At 46.1% G+C, this 20,783-nt stretch overlaps 1 protein-coding gene across 1 annotated transcript in view; it reads right to left on the bottom strand.

Moving 5' to 3' along the window:
- CCDC40 (coiled-coil domain containing 40) overlaps window positions 1–20,783 on the bottom strand; it is a 282,644-nt gene that overhangs the window by 252,398 nt on the left and 9,463 nt on the right. The window contains exon 2 of the mRNA XM_056550062.1: window positions 3,161–3,224. Coding sequence (XP_056406037.1) covers window positions 3,161–3,224 — 64 coding nt within the window. The remainder of the gene's footprint in view (window positions 1–3,160; window positions 3,225–20,783) is intronic.

Raw genomic sequence — 20,783 nt, 5'->3', positions numbered from 1 at the left:
CAATACTGGGAGTTGTTGTCTTGCAACAGCTGGACACTCTGTTTAGGAAACAATGCCGTATGAGACGTTTTTCATTTTTATTGGGGGGGGGGCAGTGTAAAGGGGTGTATATGTAGTGTTTTACCCTTTATTATGTGTTAGTGTAGTGTAGTGTTTTTAGGGTACCCTGTACATTGTAGGGGGGGACAAACCTCCAGCTGTTGCAAAACTACAACTCCCAGAATGCAACACTGGGGGGAACCCCTGAGTTAGGAAACAGACTCTAACTCAGTGATTCCAACCCGTGTGCCTCCAGCTGTTGCAAAACTACAACTCCCAGCATGTACAGTCTGTCAGTAGTTTTGCAACGGCTGGAGGCACACGGGTTGGAATCACTGAGTTAGGAAACAGACTCTAGTGTGGCTACAGCTGTTGCAAAACTACAACTCCCAATATGCACTGGCAGCCAAAAGGCATGCTAGGAGTTGTAGTTATGCAACAACTGGGGAAGAACAGTTTGGAGACCGCTAAGTAGTGGTCTCCAAACTGTAGCCCTCCAAATGTTGCAAAACTACAACTCCAAACATGCCCAGACTGTCCTGGCATGCTGGGAGTTGTAGTTCTGCAACATCTGAAGGGCCAGATATTGCAGAACTACACCGCCCAGCATCACTGGCTATCTGGGCAAGCTGGGAATTGTAGTTTTGTAACATCTGGAGGGCTACAGTTTGGAGACCACCGTATAGTGGTCTCCAAACTGTGCCACTTCAGATGTTGCAAAACTCCCAGCATGCCCAGACAGTCATTGGTCTCCAAACTGTGGCCCTCCAGATGTTGCAAAACTACAACTCCCAGCATGCCCAGACAGCCTTTGGCAGTTGTAGTTTTGCAACTTTTAGAAGGTTACAGTGAGGATCACTTACCAGCGATCTTCACTGCAGCCTTCTCCACAGCCGCACAGACGATGTCTCTGCTGCCGCTGCTCCGCCGGTAAGCCAGCCATGCTCCCCCCTCGCCGCACTTGTTCCCCCCGCTCTGCCCAGACTTCAATCGGTGGGCAGAGTGGGGGAAATGAACTTTAACCCCCCCCCCGCCCCCAACTGCCATTGGTCGGTTAGTCCTAACCGACCAATGGCAGGGGATAGGAGCGAGGTGGCACCACTGCCGCCTCGCTCCTATCCTTTAGCATGGTCGGAGCTGTCTCTGATCACTGTTATTTTCCGGGCAATCGGGTCACCAGTGATCCAATTGGTCCGGAATCACCGCGATTTGCGGACACCGCCGACATGGGAGGGGTCTCAGGACCCCCTAGGCATTGCCCGGCGAGCGGTGGTGATCAGAAATACGGAGGGCGTATAGGTACGCCCTCTGTCCTTAAGTGCCAGGACGTGAGGGCATACCTGTATGCCCTCCTTCCCCAACAGGTTAAACTCACCTGGGGCAAGTAATAGGTGTGGACAATATAAAAATCACACCTGAAAGCAGATAAAAAGAAGAGAAGTTCACTTAGTCTTTGCATTGTGTGTCTGTGTTTGCCACACTAAGCATGGACAACAGAAAGAGGAGAAGAGAGCTGTCTGAGAACTTGAGAACCAAAATTGTGGAAAAATATCAACAATCTCAAGGTTACAAGTCAATCTCCAGAGATCTAGATTGTTCACCGTGTGCAACATTATGAAGAAGTTTGCAACCCGTGGCACTGTAGCTAATCTCCCTGGGCGTGGACGGAAGAGAAAAATTGATAAAAGGTGTCAACGCAGGATAGTCCGGATGGTGGATAAGAACCCCAAACAAATTCCAAAGATATTCAAGCTGTCCTGCAGGCTCAGGGAGCATCAGTGTCAGCACCAACTATCCATCGACATTTAAATGAAATGGAACGCTATGGCAGGAGACCCAGGAGGACCCCACTGCTGACACAGACATAAATAAGCAAGACTACATTTTGCCAAAAAGAACTTGAGTAAGCCAAAATCCTTCTGGGAAAATGTCTTGTGGCAAGTGAGACCAAGATAGAGCTTTTTAGTAAAGCACATCATTCTACGATTTACCAAAAACGGAATGAGGCCTACAAAGAAAAGAACACAGTACCTACAGTGAAATATGGTGGAGCTTCAATGATGTTTTGGGGTTGTTTTGCTGCCTCTGGCACTGGGTGCCTTGAATGTGTGCAAGGCATCATGAAATCTGAGGATTACCAACGGATATTGGGTCACACTGTACAGCCCAGTGTCAGAAAGCTGGATTTGCATCCGAGATCTTGGGTCTTCCAGCAGGACAATGACCCCAAACATATGTCAAAAAGCACCCAGAAATGGATGGCAAGAAAGTGCTGAAGAGTTCTGAAGTGGCCAGCAATAATTCCAGATTTAAATCCAATTGAACACCTGTGAAGAGATCTTAAAATTGCTCTTGGGAAAAGGCGCCCTTCCAATTAGAGAGACCTGGAGCAGTTTGCAAAGGAAGAGTGGTCCAACATTCCGGCTGAGAGGTGTAAGAAGCTTATTGATGGTTATAGGAAGCGACTGATTTCAGTAATTTTTTTCCAAAGGGTGTGCAATCAAATATTAAGTTAAGGGTGCCAGTATTTTTTTCCAGCCCATTTTTGGAGTTTGGTGTGACAATATGTCCAATTAGCTTTTTTTTCCTCCCTTTTTTGGTCTAGTTCCAATACACACAAAGGGAATAAACATCTGTATAGCAAAACGCGTTACTGCAATCCTTTTCTGTGAGAAATACTTCATTTTCTTGAAAAAATGTCAGGGGTGCCAACATTTACGGCCATGACTGTATATACATATATACTCCATTGTCCTTTCTCTTCTACCCATATGCACTTTTTCTGTCTATGCCTTTTGCATTTAAACCAGTTTGGATTGTTTATCTATTAAAGAAATTAAAAATATTTTATTCTATGGTTCCTTTTTTCATGTCTATTAGGGTATTTATTCAGTGTTTGGTGCCACTGGACCCCTTTATTGTCTACTGACTCTCTATGTATCACTCTATTTTGTGATTAATAAGCCAGCAGTGTCTTTATTTTTGATTCTTTCTCTTTCACTGCACTTCCTTCTCGCCCCTTGCCTCCCCATAGACTTGGCTGGTGCCTGGGCTGGTGGTTGGTGCCTGGGCTGTTACATCACACTGCCCCTGCATTTCAGTTTCTTATTACTTCACTTACCTCTCCACTTGTTGCTTGTATAACCTTTTCTGTGTCAGAGACATCCTCTGCTTCAGACCATAGGCTTTAAAAATGAAAAATGAAGAATACTTTTTTTAATGAGGTATATTTCAAATATATATATATATATATATATATATATATATATATATATATATAAATTGAGTTAATATAAGTTAATCTAAAAACATTTTCTAATTACTATAAAGCTATTCACACAATTTTGCCAGATTTTTTTTTTTTGGCACACTGTAGAGAAAAACATTAATGTTGCCATGTAGGGCAGGATTAAGTGCAGCCCTAGGCTACCCACAAACCCAGACCCTGCCTACTTAACAATCCACCTTAAACAAAGCGAAACCCAACATGGCGAGTAAGAAGCAGGGTGTAGCAATATCAAAAACTATAAAACAAACTGTCATGTATGGGCAGGAAAAAGGTAAAGTCCTGCACTTGCTCACAACCCCTGTCCCTACCTATTGCCTATCTGCCCTAACCGACATATCCACAACTACAAAGACAGTCCCTGCCTATCTATGTGCTGGGACTTAAAGTCAAAATAAAAAACTACAAAAAATACTCAGTCACAGGTCAGGGAATTTGTCAGGAATAGAAAAGGCAGCACACACTAACAATACAGAGGGAGAAAAACAAACCAACAGATAAATCAAAATCAACAAGCCAAAGTCAGAACCGAAAGAACCAGAGAGATGCCGATGCAGAAAGCAAGGGGTTAATTCAGGAAACACAGCGAGAGTCAGAATACCAGATAGCAAAATACAATACAGAATGCTAGCTTTAGTAACAGAGTTCTTTCACAGGCACAGTGCACTAGCAAGGCTTAAAAGGGGTTATCCACCATAATGTGATTTAATACGTACCAGCCAGACAGTAATGGATATGCTTAGGAGGCTATTTCCTGTTGGAGTTTGTTCTTTCAAACAAGAAGCCCCATAATTCCCTTTTTTGTAAGTGTAAGGTCATTTTTCATCCTCCCACTCATCAGCCACCCCACCCATTGAAACACACCTGTTCTCCATTCATTGCAACAGAACAGTGCTTTCTGACCAGGGTGCCTCCAGCTGTTGGAAATTCTTGCAGAATGATCTCCCTTCCACCCAGCGGTCACTCCACCCATTGAAGCAAAGACAGGTTCCCTCTAAACACCTGACTAGTGATGCAATGTCTCAGGCTGCACTGCAATCTGTGAAAACCTGAGACAACACTCATTTTGTATGCTGTTAAAAATAAACATTGGGGGAAAGAAAATCACAGAAGAATTGCGAGACCACCATGAAACCATGAAGACACTGTATCACTATATTATGAACTACACACATTTTACAGCCCCTGTAGTATATTTAATAAAAATAAATAAATACTGGAATACACGTTTAGGCTAAGTTTCTATTTGCTTTTTTCTTCTGCGTTTTTTGGGTTTAAAAAAATCGCCTGAAAAAAACGCCAGTGCAATTTCCTGTGTCTTTTTTTTTCTGGCGTTTTTTCATCTGTGTGGAAATTGCACCTTGGCAGTTTTTTTGGTACCCAAAATTTGTTGGGTACCAAAAAAAAAAAAAAAAAGGATGCAGTAGTGATGGAAAAACATTTCATTTAACAAAATTTATATATTTTATAACAGCATTTTAATTAATTGTTAATAAAGTGTGCGTTTCACTTTTTTCTAAATTTTTTAAATTTTTTAGGTGGTACTACTACTCCCAGCATGGAACAAACTGTTCCATGATGGGAGTAGTAGTACATGTACTAATAGACATATCGCCCCGGGTGTCAGTCCTGACACCCGATGCGATCGTCCATAATATAGCAGAGATGTGGAGCTGCTCTATACAGTGCTCGCATCTCTGCTCTGTACTCCGGCCAGTGATGTGAATAGAACATCACTCATTCATAATTTCCGCCCAGAGTGGTGATTGGCTGGATGGTTGCAGCTAATCACCGCTCTATGAGGGAAATATGAATGACTTGAGTGGCTTGTCGGAGTATAGTGCAGAGATGCGAGCGCTGTATACAGCCGATCTGCATCTCTGCTATAGACAGGACGATCACAGCGGATGTCAGGAGTGCTACCCGCTGTGATCTGTTCTTACCTGCAGGTACTACTACTCCTAACATGGAGCACACTCTGTGCCATGCTGGGAGCTGTAGTACCTGCATTAATAGACAGATCACAGCAAATTTAACTTCTGACACCTGCTGTCATCTGCCTATTAATGCAGGCACTACTGCTCCCAGCATGGAGCAGAATGTGCTCCATGTTGGGAGTAGTAGTACCTGCAGTTAAGGAAGATCACAGTGGATGTCACTCCTGACACCCGCTGTGATCCTCCTGTATAATGTATAGATGCGGCGGACGCTCTTCTATGGTCCCCTGCCACTGACGTATATATACACATATTCCTATTTCCACAGAGAGCTGTGATTGGCTGGAACCATCTGGCCAATCACAGCTCTCTGCGGGAAATATGAATAGGTGTATATATACGTCAGTGCAGGGGACCAAAGAAGAGCGGCTGGCCGCATCTATACCTTATAATGGAGGATCGCAACGGGCGATCTGTCAATTAGTACAGGTACTACTACTCCCATCATGGAACAGTGTGTTCCATGCTGAGAGTAGTAGAACTACCTAAAAAACATGTAAAAAAATAAAGAAAAAAATGTGAAAAACACACACACACACACTACATTTTTATTATTGTCGGCTACATTCTTAGGTCCCCGTCCGCCCACATAAATTGATCCCTGTTAAAAAATGTTGTTATTTGTTTTTTCCTTCACTACTATTTTCACTACTATCTTTTTTTATTTTTTTAATGGTACCCTACGAAATGTTATTAAAAAAGGTATCTCCATCACTTTTTTGGGTCGCTAAAGTCCAAAAAAGAATAAAAACCGCCTGCAAAAACGCCAAAGTTAAAACCCACATATCGTTTTTCTTGGCGTTTTTTACTCCCATAGATGGGAGAAAAAAGCTACAATTTTGACCAAAAAAAAAAATCGCCAGTGGCTCAACATGCTGCGATTTTGGAAAACCGCCAAGGAGCTGAAACCCACCAAAAAAGAGTGAAAAAACGCCAAAAGGATTAAAAAAACGCCAAAGTGAAAAACGCCAAGTGGAATAAGATTTTTGCAATTTCTCATTGATTTACAGCTAACATCTGTCCGCAGCGTTTTTTGGCCCAAAAAACGCCATGCGGCCGAATTGCCATTTTTCTTGGAGTTCTCCCCCTCCCCCCCCAACAAAAAAAAAAAATCAAGTAGAAACTTAGCCTTAAAGGGGTACTCCGCCCCTGGCATCTTATCTCCTATCCAAAGGATAGGGGATAAGATGTCAGATCGCCGCGGTCCCGCTGCTGGGGACCCCGGGGATCGCTGCTGCGGCACCCCGCCATCATTACTGCACAGAGTGAGTTCGCTCTGTGCGTAATGACGGACGATACAGGGGCCGGAGCAGCGTGACGTCATGGCTCCGCCCCTCATGACATCACGGCCCGTCCCTTTAATGCAAGTCTATGGCAAGGGGCGTGACAACCGCCACGCTCTCTCCCATAGACTTGTATTGACGGGGGCGGGCCGTGACGTCACGAGGGGCGGAGCCGTGACGTACCGATGCTCCGGCCGCTGTATTGCCTGTCATTACGTGCAGAGCGATCTCGCTCTGCGCAGTAATGATAGCGGGGTGCTGCAGCAGCGATCCCCCCGTCGATCTGACATCTTATCTCCTATCCTTTGGATAGGGGATAAGATGTCTAGGGGCGGAGTACCCCTTTAACCCCTTAAGACCAAGCCCATTTTGGCCTTAAGGACAAGGCCAATTTTATTTTTGTATTTTTGTTTTCTTCTCGCCTTCTAAAATTCATGACTCTTTTATATTTTCATCCACAGATGAGTATAAGGGCATGTTTTTTGCGCGACCAGTTGTCCTTTGTAATGAAATCACTCATTGTACCATAAAATGTATGGTGCACCCAAAAAAATACTATTTGTGTGGCAAAATGTAAAAGAAAACCACAATTTAGCAAATTTTGGAAGATTTCGTTTTCACGCTGTACAATTTACATTCAAAATGAAATTTTTAAAAATAAACTTATGTTATAGAAAAAAAAAATCATATGTGGTACATATATGTCATAAATGTCCGAACTATTAAAATATAAGGTTAGCTAAACCGCACGGTCGATGGCGTACACGTAAAAAAATACCAAAGCCCAAAATTGTGAATTTTTGGTCACTTCATATACCATAAAAATATTAATAAAAGGCGATCAAAAAGTCCCATCAAAACAAAAATGTTACCGATAACATTTTTTTTTCCCATTTTACCCCCATAAAGTGTAAAAAAAAAATTTATAAACATATTTGGTATCGCCGCGTACGGTGAACGGTGTGTACATTTAAAAAAAAGTGCAAAATTGCTGCTTTTATAAAAAAAAAAAATAAAAGTTATAAAAAAATTGATAAAAGTTTTATATACACAAATGTGGTATTAATAAAAAGTACAGATCATGGCGTAAAAAATTAGCCCTCATACCGCCGCTTAAATGGAAAAATGAAAAAGTCATATGTCGTCAAAATAGAAGGATTTTAAACATACTAATTTGGTTAAAAAGTTAGCGATTTTTTTAAGCGCAACAATAAGAGAAAAGTACGTAATCATGGGTATCATAAGAACACATGTCATTTCTACCGTAAATTGTACAGCGTGAAAACGAAATCTTCCAAAATTTGCTAAATTGCGGTTTTCTTTTTACTTTCCCCACACAAATAGTATTTTTTTGGGTTGCTCCATACATTTTATGGTTAAATGTCATTACGCCTGACAACTGGTCACGCAAAAAACAAGCCCATACTAGTCAGTGGATGAAAATATAAAAGAGTTAAAGGGGTATTCCAGGCAAAAACTTTTTTTTTATATATGAACTGGCTCTGGAAAGTTAAACAGATTTGTAAATTACTTCTATTAAAGAAATCTTAATCCTTCCAATAGTTATTAGCTTCTGAAGTTGAGTTGCTGTTTTCTGTCTAATGGCTTTCTGATGACTCACGTCCCGGGAGCTGTCCAGCTCCTATGGGGATATTCTCCCATCATGCACAGTTCCCGGGACGTGACATCATCATTGAGCAGTTAGACAGAAAACTTCAGAAGCTAATAACTATTGGAAAGATTAAGATTTTGATTTATAAAAAATGCAGTTGATTTATAAAAATTTTTTTTTTGCCTGGAATACCCCTTTAAGATTTTTAGAAGACGAAGAGGAAAAAATGAAAATGCTAAAATAAAATTGGCCTGGTCCTTCAGGTCAAAATGGGCTTGGTCCTTAAAGGGGTACTCTGCCCCTAGCATCTTATCCCCTATCCAAAGGTCACGCTGCTGGGGACCCCCGAGATCTCTGCTGCAGCACCCCGCTATCTTTACTGCACAGAGCAAACTCGCTCTGTGCGTAATGACTGGCTATACAGGGGCCGGAGCATTATGACATCACGGCTCCGACCCCTCAATACAATTCTATGAGAGGGGGTGTGGCAGTCATCACGCCTCCTCCCATAGATTGGAATTAAGGGGTGGGCCATTAGGTCAAGATGGGGTGGAGCTGTGATGTCACGATGCTCCGGCCCCTGTATCGCCGGTCATTACGCACAGAGCGAGTTTGCTCTGTGCAGTAATGATAGCGGGGTGACAGCGGCGGGACCCCCGCGATCTGACATCTTATCCCCTATCCTTTGGATAAGATGCTAGGGGCGGAGTACCTCTTTAAGAAGTTAAAAAATTATAACTTTTGTACGAAAATTAGTACAGTGTGCTTAAAATTGTCTTCTGACCCATAAACTTTTTATTTTTCTGTATACAAGGATGTAGGAGGGCTAATTTTTTGCACCATGGTCTGTAGTTTTTCTTGGTACCATTTTTGTTGTGATGATATGAAGTGACCAAAAATACACAATTCTGGATTTTGGTACACCACTGACCGTGTGGTTTAATTAACTTTATTTTTTAATAGTTCGGACATTTATGCATGTGGCAACATCACATATGTTTATTTTTGTTTACACAATTTTATTTAAAAAACAGGAAAAGGAGGGTGATTCAAACTTTTATTTATATCACCCCCTGCGCTTGCTTCATAGCCACGCCTTAAAATGTACAGCACTGTGTGCAAAGTAGCTGGCTTCAAGTGCAGTACATTTACAGAACATGTCCTTAAAGCATACCTGTCAGATCACCCAAAAAAATAAATAAAACTGTTATATGTTGCTCAGTATCTCATCCTGATCATGTGCATATAATTTTTATGTGTCTATGACATATATTTCTCTCAGAATTAGCTTTATTTCTGAATTACATTAATGTTGTCGACCAGAAGCAGGGGGGCGGGTCCCTTTCTTCCCTGAGCACCTGTAACCCTTTCTTTTCTGGTTTTATGCCACACACACACACACACACACACTGGCCTTTATTTACTAAGAGTGTTGTGTAGGTTTCTTTGTGGGTTTTAACCAATTAAGGACGCAGCCCTTTTTCACCTTAAGGACTGAGCCCTTTTTCGCAATTCTGACCACTGTCGCTTTACCAATTAATAACTTGAAAATGCTTTTACCAAATATTCTGATTCTGAGATTGTTTTTTCGTGACATATTCTACTTTATTTTGGTGGTAAATTTTCGGCATTACTTGCATCCTTTTTTGGTGAAAAATCCCAAAATGTCATGAAAATTTTGAAAATTTTGCATTTTTCTAACTTTGAAGCTCTCTACTTGTAAGGAAAATGGATATTCCCAATAAATTTTATTTTTATTCACAAATACAATATGTCCACTTTGTGTTGGCATCATAAAATGGACATATTTTTGCTTTTTGAAAAAATTAGAGGGATTCAAAGTAGAGCAGCAATTTTCAAAAATTTCATAAAAAATTGCAAAATCTGAAGGGACTGATGTTAGAGAACTACAACTCCCAACATGCCTGGGCAGTCTAGGCATGCTGAGAGTTGTAGTTTGGCAACATCTGGAGGGCTATCGTTTGGGCACTACTGTAACAGTGGTCTCCAAACTGTGACCCTCCAGATGTTGCAAAACTACAACTCCCAGCATGCCCAGACAGACCTTTGGCTGTCTGGGCATGCTGGGAGGTGCAGTTTGGCCTTCCTAGTGGTTGCCACAGTAAAGATCACTTTACTTTCACTTTCATCCCCCCCCCCCCGTTGTTTCCCTACCAAAGCCAGGATCTTTGCAGTCTCCACCGACGATCAGCGTTTCCCAGGCATCCTCTCCTCCAGGTACCGGCCTCCATCTTCTCCCCATGTTCCCCTCGACATCCAGGGGTGGGCAGAACGGGGGGTTACCATGGCAACCCACTGTCCTGCTCTGCCATTGGTCAGAATCAGTTCTGACCAATGGCAGGGGATAGGAGGAGATCGCAGCACTGCGACCTCACTCCTAGCCCTCAGGATGATCGGGGCTGTCACTGACAGCTCCGATCATCCCTATTTTCCGGGTGATCGGGTCACCAGAGACCCGATCAGCCTGGAATAGCAGAAAATCGCATGTCTGAATTGACATGAGATTTTCTGCGATCGCCGACATAGGGGGGTCTCAGGACCCCCTGGGCGATGTGCCGGGATGCCTGCTGAATGATTTCAGCAGGCATCCCGGTCCCCTACCGGCTAGTGGCGGGGACCGGAATTCCCATGGGCGTATGCATATGCCCCACGTCCTTAAGGAATCGGGATGCAGGTCGTATGCATACGCCCGGCGTCCTGAAGAGGTTAATTCCCTACAATTTATTTTCCACTGTATTTACTAAGCTTTACCTACAGTTTCCACTTTCCCTACACCTTGCTTTTTTTTTTTTACACATGCTCTGACCTGTAGTGTTTTCCTTCAGCTGAAATAAACCACATTTTCTGTGGAAACTTTAGTAAATATGTTAGGATTTTGTGAAAATGTCGGGGACACACACACACACACACACACATTGACTTAATTTATTCATACACATGCACATTACCTAGACAACACAGATTTATACACATACATATATATATCCACACACATGCAGGGACACTTACTTTTTTAAAAGCTTCTTTCATCATCTGCTCACAGGCAGCAGTGTACTCCACCCCTCCCCCCTTCTCCTCACACAAGAGACTGTGAAGTAAACACATACAGTGAGGGAGCCGATCACAAGCAGCTTTAGATCTGCAGACCTGTCAATCATGAAGTGGGTCCATGATGTAGGTGATGACGAGTGGACACAGCCAGGTTGGTATGTATCCCAGGAGGCAGTTTTTTGACTGGCTTTTTCAGTATGAAATACTGACCTATTGGTTTTGCATGCTTTACAGCTTATCAAAAGTTTTTATATCTAACAGTGCCCATTTAAGGATGGGCTCACATGTGCCATATTTTGCTGCATATTTGCTGCTGTGTATTTTCCTACCCATTGAAGTCAATGGGTAGCAAAATACGCAGCTGATTTTGCTGCCCATTGACTTTGATGGATAGGAAAATACACAGCAGCAAAATACGGCATGTGTCCCTATTCTAAGGGGGGTAACTACATGACAAAAGTTGACGATGAGTGGGCGTCACAACTCACACAGTGTACAGATTGACAGAGAAAGTCAATAGGTATGCTTGTAAATATAAAGGGGTACTTCGCTGGAAAACATTTTTTTTTAAATCAACTGGTGCCAGAAAGTTAAATAGATTTGTATATTACTTCTATTAAAAAAATCTTAATCCTTCCAGTACTTATCAGCTACTGTTATGATCCAAATTTCTTTTTTCATTTCCTTTCTGCCTGACCACAGTGCTCTCTGCTGACACTCTTTTTATTATAAATATATAAAACTTAACAAAACAGAAAAACAGGCTTAACTAGCAATAACAAAACACAACACAACAAAACCTGCCTAACCGGCCAGCCCAACTTAGCTAAACTAACAAAACACATAACATTATACCTACACATAAATTATCAAAAATACTATTACACACACACACACACACACACACACATACCCACGCATTCTTTACATAAGCATAAGAATAGCTTTACTTAGCTTTTAACTAAAAACAACCAAACTTGGTAAAAACTCAACCGCACATTACATTCTAAACTAACAACCCCCCCCACCTTTTATTTATTTATTTTTTTTGTATTTTTTGTTTTTATTTTTTCATTAAATCTTTTTTTATTTTTCCCCCACACACATATATACACACACACATATATATATATATATATACACACCTTTTTTTATCTACACTACCATAATATAACCAATATTAAATGCTAACTAAATCTGATCCGACTGCCTATTCCCATCCCCTCATAAAATAAAATAACCAATCCATACTATAATAATATATACAATACAAATATAAAAACACAGATACATAACCTAAATGCAAATATATACATAAACCATATAAACCAACAAACCAAACTATACACCTACAAAACACATGACATCCTACACTAGACTAACCCATCACCCACACAACCACCCACCTTGACATGGGTCAGAGTCCATAGTGCATGGATATCCAGTCCAGTCCATAGCTGAACCATGCCAGCCCCTCCAAACATCCACCAACCCACCAATTTTGCCACCCAACTTAATCTATACCCAAACCAACTATACAAATACAACTTCAAAACATAACAGCATATACAAATACAAACAATACAACCCACCTTAGGCCCAAGTTCGGTCGCCTGTAAGCCCTTTACGCAATACATAATCTGAAAACAAAACAAAAAGACTAGGTTGTACATGCATAGCCCACCACCAGGAAGATGGATGGCAATCCTGATATTACTTTTTAAAGGGGTACTCAGATGCTTACACATCTTATCCCCTATCCAAAGGATAGGGGATAAGATGCCTGATCGCGGGAGTCCCGCAGCTGGGGACACCCGGGATCATGCACGCGACACCCTGTTTGTAATCAGTCCCCGGAGCGTGTTCGCTCCGGGTCTGATTACCGGCGACTGCAGGGCCGGCGGCGTGTGACGTCACGCCTCCGCCCCCGTGTGAAGTCACGCTCCGCCCCTCAATGCAAGCCTGCGGGAGGGGGCGTGATAGCTATCATAGCTACGCTGTGTAGATACTAGACACTGTGCGTTCCACGTGTAGTACCTAACCACTAAACTGACTACAAATAAAGTGCCCCAGTCTCGGCCACCCAGTGTCCTGAATGCCCGATAAGCCCACTCCGGATAGGTAAGGCCGGCAAGTTGACTCCAGCTAATGGAAGCGCCCACCCGGTTGTAGACCCCTATATTAAAAGGACAATGAATCAGGAAGTGGTCCATGCTTTCCAGCGTGTCCCCGCACTCTTCTTGGGGACATCCCCGGTCATCAGAGCTCCTACACTTCAAATTGTCCTTTACATATAGCTTCCCCTGAAAGCAGCGCCAGGCCAAGTCCCAAAACTTCTGGGGGATCCTTTTCATGTTTAAAAGACACAACCCCACTCTCAGATCCCGACCTGGGCCTGAGCGCCAGAGGCTTCTGGAAGTGGGTCAACAGAACCCGTTTGTTAAGGAACTGCCTTGACTGGGTCCTGATCTCGCACACTCCCAGACCCCACCGACGTATCGCCTTCAGAGTCGGGGTAGGATAAGCCGGAAGATATCCGTGGGGCGTACGGAGGTCCTTCACTTGCCCTCCTCTCTCCCATTCCTGGAAGAAAGGCCAAAACCATTCCCTGCAGGAGAGTACCCACGGAGGAGCCCTCTCTGAACAGAGGTTTGAGATGTTAGCTTTCAAGAAGGTGTTAGATAAACCCCCTAGTCTCCTCGTGCAGTACGTAACCTCCCTCTTGACTAGTTTCATCCTGTTCCCCCATAACAGTTGGAAAAACAGGCTGTAGACCCTTGTGTAGTAAGCCTCTGGTAAGATACATACACTGCCCAGATAGATAAACAAGGGGAGCAGGCACGATTTGATCAGGTGTACCCTTTCCCTGAGGGTCATAGACCAGCCCTTCCACTGGTCCACCTTCTGAGTGGCATCCTGGAGCTTACCATCCCAGTTTTTGGTGGGATAATCAAACTGACTGAATGTGATGCCCAAAACTTTTGCTGACTCTTGGGGCCCTGGAAGGGTGTCCGGGAGATCAAACGTGGGATCTCCCCCTCCCAGCCAGAGACTCTTACACTTATCCCGGTTGATCTTAGACCTGGATGCCTCAGAGTAGCGGTCCACTTCCGACATCACCACATCGACCTCCTCTCTCAAGGACACGAAAATGGTGAAATCATCAGCGTACACCACCACTCTCTGGGCGACATCCAGCTCCGCCAGACTCATCCCGACTCCTGCCAACGGCACACAATCTACCCTCTGGACGAAGTGATCGATTGCGAACACGTATAAAAGTGGGCTCAAAGGACAACCCTGACGGACTCCGGACCCCACCTCAAAAGAGCGTCCAGACCACCCGTTCACAAGCGGAAAACTCTCTGCCCCTGGATACAAGATCTTAAACCAGTTAACAAAAGTACTCGGTAAGCCATATCTCAGGAGGATGGGCCAGAGGTACTCATGGTTCACCCGATCAAATGCTTTGGCCTGATCCAAAGACCCGCACTACTCCACTCCACTGCCTCCCTGACACTAAGGACAGCACTTAAGGTGCTTCGGCCTGGAACAGAGCAGTGCTGAGCCCCCAAAAGGAGCCGGGGTGCAAACTTCACCAGCCGATTAAACAGTATGTTGGCCAGAAGCTTCCTGTCCGTATTGAGAAGAGCTATGGGTCTCCAATTCTCAATACGGCTCAGATCTTTACCCTTTGACAGGAGAATCAGGTCGGACCTCCTCATTGACTTTGGCAGAGTGCCCGAGGTGAGACACTCATTGAATACCTCAGTCAAGAGGGGAGCTAAAGACTCCTTAAAGGTCTTGTACCACTCGGATGTTAAGCCATCCGGACCTGGCGACTTCTTAGGGGCAAGACCCTCGATCGCCAGTCTCACTTCCTCTTCCCTGATTTCTCCTGCCAAAACATCAAGAGAGGGGTCTACACCTGGCTCAAGAATGGTTTCAGCCAGGAAAACCGACATCTTGTCTCGATCCAGATCCTTCCTCCCCAAGAGGTGCAAGTAGAAGGATCTGACGACCTCCAAGATCCCTGATCTGGACCGATTCAGAGATCCTGTACTATCAATGAGTCCTGAAATGACTTTACTACTCACTGACATCTTACACTTTCTATAAGGGTCGGGCGAGCGGTACTTGCCGAAATCCCTTTAAAAAACCAAAAGATGCGTGCCTATCGTACTGACACCTCTTTAGCAAGGATTTCACTCTGGAGATATCCTCTCGGCTACCTCCAGTCGAGACGAGAAGCTCGAGTTTCCTCCTCAGACCCTGATACAAGTGGTACCTGTTCAGGGACCTGAGGCTCGAGAGCTGGCGGAAGAACCCCGCAACCGCTTCCTGAATATCTCCCACCACTCCAGCTTATTACTACAAAGATCCAGTAAAGGTACCTGACTCTGAAGAAAATCCTCAACGGACTGTCTCACCTCAGCTTCTTCCAGGAGGGATGAATTTAGCTTGCAGTAACCTTTACCCATCCGGGGGTCTCTGAAACATTCAGGGAAAACAAAATCATACAGTGATCGGAGAACTCCACCTCAACCACGGACACTGCGGAAGAGACGGCTTCCTCCTTCTATCCTAGACCTGCGACTACCTTGATGATAGGTGAAACCTGCGTGGCCCGAGGGGCTCCGGATGTGGGCATCCTCTAGGAGAGCTTCTCTAGCTATGCTAATAAGTGCCACACTATCGCAAGTCAGCGGACCATTGGAGCCTCTCCTATCTTGGGACCTCGTGACATTATTGAAGTCCCCTCCAAAGATCACCTGCCGACTCTTAAAAAGAAAGGGCTTAATCCTCATAAAGAGATCTTTACGGTCCCGCTTAGTTTGCGAGGCGTAGATGTTAATGAGCCGAAGCTCTTGTCCCTTCATGAAGATATCTAAGATCAGGTACCTCCCCATTTCTAACTCAATAATCCGTCTGCATTCAACTGGAGCGGTAAAAAGGACCGCCACCCCACTATACGGCTCAGCCGCAAGAGACCAGTGAGAGGGGCCATGCCTCCACTCTCTCCTGGCTTTTACCAGGGAGGCTAGATCTGACAACCTGGTCTCTTGTAAAAAGAAAATGTCGGCTTCAACACGGCCGAGAAAATCAAAGGCTGCGAATCTAGCCGTATCCGACTTTATGCTGGCGCAGTTAATAGATGCCAGCGTCAGTGGGGTGATCTTGGGTGATTGAGTTAGATGGCCTCACCCCTTAAACCTTCTTCCTCTCCTTCCCTCCACCCCCATCTGAATCGGAGGAAGACCCTTTACCGCTTTTGAGGCTCAGGTACATATCCATCCCAGGATCTTTACCCCTGGCATCTGGTGTTACCTCCACCCCTGAGGAAACTGTCCCAGAGGAAGGAGGCTCGGCACCTCCTGGAGGCCGCACTGCCTCCTGACCCTCAAGAGGAGGAGGGGAGATAGTATCCCCAAGGGCCTCATACCGATTTGAAAGGACGATCAGAGGGTCGAAGACTGAGTTGTTCCTTCTATGGTCTGAGGCTACAACTGAAGAGGAGGATGGCACCACCTTACTCTTACCCTTCTTCCTCCTCTTCTTTTTCTGGACACCATTTACTGTCTGCCCCTCCTCCTCCTCCTCATCCACAGTTTCGGATTCAAAGGCATGACTGGAGGAAGGAGCATCTTGACCTTCTTTCCTACGCAGTCTCCCTATCTCCTCGTCCAGTTTGGCCTCACCCAAAGCCTAAGAGTTATTCTGACCTCCTTCTGAGCCAGTGTCTGGAGTGGGACCCCGAGCTACCCCTGGCACCTGGGCATTCTCAAGGGCCCTCTCCAACCTGCGCTTCTGCTCTCGCCTCTGCATAGGGGGGGTCTTATGTTTTTCCTTCACTGGCTTTGGTGCCGCCTCTCCTCCACTGGTCCCCATCCCTGCCGGGGCAACCGTTAGGCTTTCCCCAGCCAGGGCGGTCACAGCGTTAGAGAACGAGCGCGGACACCGGCTGAACGGGTGACCTAAGTCACCACACAAGTTACACCGAATCTGTCCACAGGTGGCTGCCAGGTGACCCACCCCACAGCAGAGGGCGCATATCTGCTGAGTGCAGTTGGCACTAAAGTGGTTTGGGTTACCACACAGCTTCGGCTGCCCCTGGTAGAAGATCTGAATCCTGTCGCATCCCAGGAAGGTGGCCGAAGGGATGTGGGTGACCGTGTTCCCTGAACGCCTGAGACAGAAAGCGTCCAGGCCCCAGACCATATATTGTGCTCATCAAAGTTCTTCTGGGGGACGTACGTCACCTCCCCATATCTGCCCAACCAGGTCATAAGGTCATAACAAGAAAGTTACGGGTCAAAACGGTCACTTTCTTTACCATACTCTGGCGAGATACCGCTTTTACAGCAAAATCTCGCCATCCGGGCTCGTTTTTCATCAGCTCATAATTAGACCAAAAGAGATCTAGTCCCTCCGGCCTAACAAAGCTGACATGAAACTCGGAGGAGCCGAAGGGGTGAATCAGGGCAAAGATGTCCCTAGCCCTGAAACCCATCTGGAAAAGAAGCTCCACCACCTTGCCCCTTTGGGGGCACGCATCTTCACCTTTCCAGACCAGACGGGCCACATTCCTGCGACCTACCTCCTGCCCGGGTGTCTGGAGGGACCATATGGTCTTCCCATTGCTCTCTCGGAACGCTCCCAGACCATGTCTCTCCACCCAAAAAGACAGTCCATCTCCTTTCCCTTTACCTGGAGCGTCCTTTCTCCTCTCTTTAGTGCCTCCAGGAGGTGCCGTTGCACCTGACCGTCACCAGACGCAGGAGGTAAAGATCTCACTGAACCCCCAGCAACCCCATTTGCATAACTCCTGGCGATCGGGGGGCAGCCGGACCAGACACCGTCCCTATGTCCCTGCCTAGGCCACCTGTACTGCCACAAAAGCCACTATCACTCCTCCCATCTGCACCACTACCACTCCTCTCATACACCACTACCACCCCTCCCATTCACTCCACTACCACTCCTCCCATTCACACCACTACCACTCCTCCCAGCTACACCACTACCACTCCTCCCATCTTCACCACTACCACTCCTCCCATCTACACCACTACCACTCCTCCCATCTACACCACTACCACTTCTCCCATCTACACCACTCCCACATACACCCCTCTCATCCACAGCACTACTACTCCCATCACTCACACACCTTGTATTTACATTGCTTTCATTTACAGTATATATGGGATCAGCAGCTGCTTCACCCACTACCTCTGGGCTGGCCTGGACATGTTTTAGCTTGGCCTTCTTGCTCGTTCTTAGGTCACCGGCGGCTGCCGACACTGACTCCTCCTCTATACGAGACGTCATCGTAGAAATCAAATCCCGAGGCTGAGGCTGCCCTTCCGAGCGCACCTCCAGCTCTCCTCCTGCCACTGATGTGCAGAGACTCCCCTCTCTATCAGGGGAGATCCCTGCAGCATTCGCGCCACACACTGTGCCCGACCGCACAGGCTCAGCAGCAGGTTCTGGCACCCGGACACTCCCCCCCCCTCACAGAGGAGTGCCCCGCAGAGCTGGTGACATTGCCCACAATACTCGGGGAACCGCTCCCCTTGCATACTGCCACATAACTGTCGCCCACCATTAGCCCGTCTTGCTCTTCCCTACCAGCAGGACCTGTGACAGTAGCCCCCGCGGTCATGTTGGATGCAGCACTGTACCCCCCGTGCTGGTCCCGTTCCACAGCAGAAGCGGGATATAGCAGGGGGGGGGGGGGGGGGGGGGGCCAGCAGCCTGAACCAACTTTTCAGGTGGCCCAGACTGCTGGAAAGGGGAGAACTTCACTTGCTTCCCAGCCTTTTTCTTCTTCTTTTGCTTCCTTTTATTCTCCTCAGGGCCCAGGTCCTGGACAAAACTGAAGTTCTCCAGACAGGTGGGTGACTTCTGCATTACTATGGCCCGCAGGAGCCCCCCACCGACCGGGCCGCTATCACCGCCATCACTGCTGTCACTTTCCTCTGAGGTGGTTGGTAAGGCGACTTGGGCAGGGTTAATATATTCTACACTTGGGGTGACAGAGGTCTTAGGGGCACACAGGGAATCACACGCATCCCCCTTAATCTCATCACCCTCACTGCCGCCATCTCCCTCACCACCTTCTTCCATCTTCTCCTCTGTATCACACAGGCATTTTTCCTCCCCCTGGCTATACTCTTCCTCCTTCACAGGGGTCCGCATGATTATAAAGCGGTCATTATTTTTTAACATCTCCTTAAAGATGCCCGCTCCCTCTACGATCAGCATTCGGGCTCTCACCACCTCCTGCTCCTCTGCCTTCAGTTCACACACTCTAGCAGCAAACTTAGCCCTCATAGCCTTGGCAGAGTTATCTGTCTGGTAGCGGGCAAACTTCAGATCTTCCCTAATAACTTTCAGCTTCTTTCCCAGCTGCTCATATTCCACCAGCTTTGCCTGCATGCGCGAAGCAAACGTGGCAAGCGACTCCCTGGGTCCCTTCATCCCCCATTGCTGGGGTTCCATAACAACAGTCCCCGAAGACATAACTGTAATTTTCTTACCAGACGCCTTGCGGTTTCCAGCGACGGACGGGGGAGTGGGGAGTGGGCTCCACATTACTGTGGAGCCTGCTGGATCTTGTCACCCCGTCCTGAGAATCGGCCATAGCTCTCTCACTCTCACCCCCCGCCAGCCTAGTTTGGGGGGTGGAAGTCTGGGGCTCCATAGCAGGAGGCTCTCCCAAGGAGGCTGCCACCCTCCTGGGAAAAAGGCTGTAGGAAACTCTGCTTCAATCCTCTCTCTCTGGAAAACCCTGGAAGTTAATCTGCTGACACCTCTGTCCGTGTCAGGAACTGTCCAGAGCAGGATAGATTTTCTAGGGGGATTGACTCCTACTCCGGACAGCATCTAAAATGGACAGAGGTGTCACAGAGAGCATTTTGGTCAGACAGAAAGGAAATTCAAAAAGGAAAGAACTTCCTGTGGATCATAACAGCAGCTGATAACTACTGGAAGGATTAAGATTTTTTAATAGAAGTAATTTACAAATCTGTTCAACTTTCTGGCACCAGTTGATTTAAAAATGTTTTTCCAGTGGAGTACCCTTTAACCCCTTAACGACCAAGGACGTATATTTACGTCCTTGGCCGGCTCCCGCGATATAATGCGGGGTCACGCGATGACCCCACGTCATATCGGGTTGGTCCCGGCATTTATCTAATGCCGGGACTCGGGGCTAATAGCGCTCGGCAGCGTCGCGCGCTATTAACCCTTTAGACGTGGCGTTCAAAGTTGAACGCCGCGTCTAAACCGAAAGTAAAACCTTCCCGGCTGCTCAGCGGGGCTGATCGGGACCACCGCAGTGAAAATGCGGTGTCCCGATCAGCTGGGACATGAGCGGAGGTCCTCTTACCTGTCCCCTCGGCGATTGATTGCTCCAAGCCTGAGATTCAGGCTTGAGCAATCGACCGCCGATAACCCTGATCACTGCAAAGCTATGGCTTTGCAGTGAA

This window comes from Hyla sarda, chromosome 13 (assembly GCF_029499605.1).
Source record: "Hyla sarda isolate aHylSar1 chromosome 13, aHylSar1.hap1, whole genome shotgun sequence".
Taxonomy (NCBI): Eukaryota; Metazoa; Chordata; class Amphibia; order Anura; family Hylidae; genus Hyla; species Hyla sarda.
This window is presented reverse-complemented; position numbering and strand designations above follow the sequence as displayed.